Source organism: Centruroides sculpturatus, unplaced genomic scaffold, assembly GCF_000671375.1.
Source record: "Centruroides sculpturatus isolate CEXI.00-Female unplaced genomic scaffold, Cexi_2.0 scaffold592, whole genome shotgun sequence".
In the NCBI taxonomy this organism is placed as follows: Eukaryota; Metazoa; Arthropoda; class Arachnida; order Scorpiones; family Buthidae; genus Centruroides; species Centruroides sculpturatus.
In genome coordinates this window covers 233281-237349 of record NW_019385417.1, presented here as the reverse complement: position 1 = coordinate 237349, position 4069 = coordinate 233281, and the positions used below count along the sequence as shown (strand labels likewise).

The window sequence follows — 4069 nt, the reverse complement described above, 5'->3', positions numbered from 1 at the left end:
ATGTGAGAACGACGTATCTCGATATAACGACGACGTTAAATCGACCGCTGTAAATTCCATTCTTGCAATTATCGTTTCATATAATCGCTTGAAATTTTCTAGAATTCTACAATGGCAAAGACAAAAACACTTCGTAGTAACGTAGTATAAGTTTAAAATTAGACACAAAAGCAAACTTTTGAACCAAAATATTAAACGAAAGTGTTCCAAAAACTATTATTGTAACCGAGTTCCTTGCCCACGAAAACGGGGTGCAGACGAATGACGTCATTTGACGCCCCCGTGCGAAGGAAGTTTGGTAAACTGAACCTTCTTTCAGATTGGATGATCACCAGATATGGGCATGAAGATGATGTCATCTTTCCGCCACGATTCCTTCAAAAAGTAGCAGAAAAGGAAAGTCGGCAGTCAGTGAAGGAATATTCCATCTTGAAACTAGTCGCGCGAAGATATTTAAAATATGGCAAACCGAGGTCCATCATACGGTCTCAGCGCCCAAGTTGCTAACAAGGTAAGGGATCATCACAACAATGCTTCTATACCTTCAGTTTACTCCATGTTTTACTCGAAATTTAAGAATTATCGCGTTTATTTACTCACAAAATAATAAATATATAACTGTATAAAAATTTCTGTTGTCATAAATTTTAATTTAAAGTGTTTAAAACGTCGTTATTTTTAATTCAAACGGGAGCGTGTCCCCTGTTAAGGTTGCATCTCTGCACGACAGAGATGTATTGAGGGGAAGTGAAGACTAATTAATTTTAATTTTATTAGTTTAATTCTTATTTAAATTTAAAACATATAATTCTTACTTAACACGATGTTGTTCTCGTACAAATTTTTGGCAATTAAATTTGGCTGAAGTCTTAATTTTTAGCTTTTTTTTCCTTTTCTTCTTACTCTCTAGACGTGTCTCTTTCGATGACACGAAGCCAAAATTTTCTTTGCTTTATAATTTAATTTTAAATTTCAAGTTCTTGTTTTTAGTTTTAATTTTATAGTATATTTTTATTTTAAAAAATAGATTGCGGGTAAAAGAGATCCCGAATTAGAGGCTGAAGTTTTAGAATGGATAAGCACAATTTTGGGAGAAAAATTACCCAAAGGAACCTACGAAGAAATTCTGAGAGATGGGACTGTACTTTGCAGGTAAATACATGAGTACTTTTCCAAAAACACATTAATTTATCGAAGCAAAACTGAAAATTATTTTTATAGATTAATGAATAAATTGATGCCCGGTTGCATACCAAAATATAATACATCCGGAGGACAGTTTAAAATGATGGAAAATATTAATAAATTTCAAGAAATGGCCAAGAAATATGGTGTACCAGAGATTGACGTCTTCCAAACAGTCGATTTATGGGAAAGGAGAAACATTCCTCAAGTTACACAGTGCTTGTTAGCATTAGGACGCACGGTATGTCATTAAAACTTTTCAAATAAAATAAATTATTTAAAATTCTAATAATAAATTACTGAAATTATTCCAGTGCTACACGCATCCCGAGTTTCAAGGTCCGTGCCTTGGTCCAAAACCATCTGAAGAAAATAAAAGAGAATTTACTGAAGAACAATTAAGAGCCAGCGAAGGTATAATAAATCTTCAATATGGCACAAACAAAGGAGCTAATGCCAGCGGATTAAACTTTGGCAACACTAGACATATGTAAAGATATCATCGAAAATCTTTTCCACTGTTTCATGTTTTCATTGTATTCACGAGAAATAAATTATACCGATTTTTGGTGAAGGAAAAATATTAGATTTTCATGTGCAATAAATCCATTTGTAAGAATTTATAGTTGTGATCAATTCATATTTTTCAATATTAGTAAATAAATTTTTTCATTTTGTTTTGATTTCGCTCTGTATTTAATAGAGAAAACATGAGATATTTTATTTATATAAGTTTAAATACGGTATTTTATTAAATATTTAAAATAATTATTTATATTACAAGCTACAAAAACAGGTAGAGGAAGCTTAAAGGGATTCCAAACATAGTGATATAAATTAAAGGTTCTTTTGATAAATGGTAAAAAATCTGATTTTATTTATATATTTTAATGCTTTCGAAGCGGGTAGGCCCCACATTTTAACTAGCTCGGGCCTCATCTCGTCTCTCAGGCCTTAACAACAGTGATTAAATTTAACGCGTTTTAAAAAATGTTCGAAGCGAAATCGCTGTAAATTATAAATAATAGTTTAAATGTTGGTTTATTTTTCTAAACATTAAAATTTTTATATATACTGTAATATGAAAAATATTTAACAAAAATTATAGAATTCGATGCCTGAAAACAGTTCAAATTCATAAAGAAATGAACTTTTTCTATAAAAAGGAAAATATATAAATTGCAACTATCAATAAATTCAAAATTATTTTACAGAATTATTTATAATAAATATATATTTACTTTATAATTAATTAACCTTACTTTTATCATAAGATAATAATGGCCTAATAGATACTAAGCAGGCCTTTTCACAAGATCGATCAATAGAATTGGTCAGCATTTTTCCTGGGATTTTTTCACGTGTCTAACATGGGCGTAGCGAGGGGGGAGCCCGGGTGGGCACGGCCCCTCCCAAGGAACCTGGTGCCCTCCCCAGGAAATCACAGCCGAAAAAGTGTTGAGTCGATTTGTAAAAACCTAAAGCTAAAATAAAAGTTTTGAATACTAAAAAAAGGTGAACGGATTGCTCGGTGCCCAATAATGAACAATAATTTGAAATAATTCAATTTTGTGTCAGGTTGGCCTCCACTAGGCCCCCCATAACAAAACTCTGGCTACGCCCATGGTGTCTAACACTTAAATAGGAGGTCATTTTCTGCATAGAAAGTTCTCCCAGGAGGTCCATTTGTTGGGTTACCCTATTCCATTACTCCACTTATTTTTTCAGATTCAAGTCAACGATGAGTTAAAGGGTGATGAAGAATAGGGCCCGTCGTATTCTGGACTGACACATCTACTAGAAAAAAATTCCTGAAATTCGTGATCTGTCCTCGAACACGGATCCCGAAAAGCGAAGGTTTGATGCCCGGTGATCTCGTCGTCAAAAATATATTTCTCGAAACAATTATTTATAATTAAACTTCATTAATTGAATAATAAATTGTTAAAATTATTATTTAGGTGGGTAGATGGAAGTAATGTTTCAACTGATATCGCCTGGAGGAAAATATATATATATATATATATATATATTAAATATTTTTATATATTATTTTTATATATTATAAATTATTTTATACCAATACCAGTATTATTTATTTTTTGAGCAGAGCACTTCGTAAGTCGGAAAGAGTTTTGCCTGTGATCGAGGTTTAAAGCAACTTCAGACCATTAAACATGATTTTTTGCAAATGAAGTCTGTTCCGAAATGATAGAAACACTATTCGAATTTTTAATAACAAATAAATATTACTTTTATTATCTTCTCCATTCTAATTACTTAATTTTGACATTTTATATCTGTATTCTATTATTGAAGTTAGAACACTATAGTTTGCCGGCCGGATTGCCGAGAGATTAAGATATTGGTCTTCAATTTTGGGGGCCCGTGAACCGAATCCGGGCGGGACGGTTCAGGGAAATTCCTGGGAATAAACCCCAGAAATTTTTCGGGGATCTGTCTGAATATATCGGGCCCCGTTTCATCTCTGGCCGCTTTATTGTGGACTTGGCCAAACCCACGATGGTTTTAATTAAAAGGCTCACTTAGTACCGACAGGGCGGAAAATTAAAAAAACCACTTTGTAGTTTAGTTATAGTTTTCGAAGTAATATATTGTACAACGAAAAGAACTAAAGAACTACAATTACTTTTTATTTCCACATATATAANTAATAAATTGTTAAAATTATTATTTAGGTGGGTAGATGGAAGTAATGTTTCAACTGATATCGCCTGGAGGAAAATATATATATATATATATCATTTGAAACGCTGCTTCCATCTATTGACTAAAATAGTAATTATAAAAAGGAAATGAGTGGGAAAAAATCAAAAATTGTGTTCACGCACAACTCTACACGCATACATTTGAAACCACAAAC

At 32.3% G+C, this 4069-nt stretch overlaps 1 protein-coding gene across 1 annotated transcript; it reads left to right on the top strand.

The window, feature by feature from the left end:
• Nucleotides 1-350: 350 nt before the first annotated feature.
• Nucleotides 351-1804, top strand: LOC111638781 (muscle-specific protein 20-like). Its single transcript, XM_023384537.1, has 4 exons — nucleotides 351-511; nucleotides 1028-1152; nucleotides 1222-1426; nucleotides 1500-1804. The coding sequence occupies exons 1-4, from the start codon at nucleotides 461-463 to the stop codon at nucleotides 1677-1679; spliced, it is 561 nt and encodes a 186-aa protein (XP_023240305.1). The 5' UTR covers nucleotides 351-460; the 3' UTR covers nucleotides 1680-1804.
• The last annotated feature ends 2265 nt before the right edge of the window (nucleotides 1805-4069 follow it).

Bases quoted from the DNA above. Each gene is read 5' to 3' on its own strand.
- LOC111638781 (XM_023384537.1), top strand. From the start codon at position 461: ATGGCAAACCGAGGTCCATCATACGGTCTCAGCGCCCAAGTTGCTAAC. The intron at 512-1,027 runs GTAAGGGATCAT...TTTAAAAAATAG, and splicing joins GCGCCCAAGTTGCTAACAAG to ATTGCGGGTAAAAGAGATCC. The intron at 1,427-1,499 runs GTATGTCATTAA...AAATTATTCCAG, and splicing joins TGTTAGCATTAGGACGCACG to TGCTACACGCATCCCGAGTT.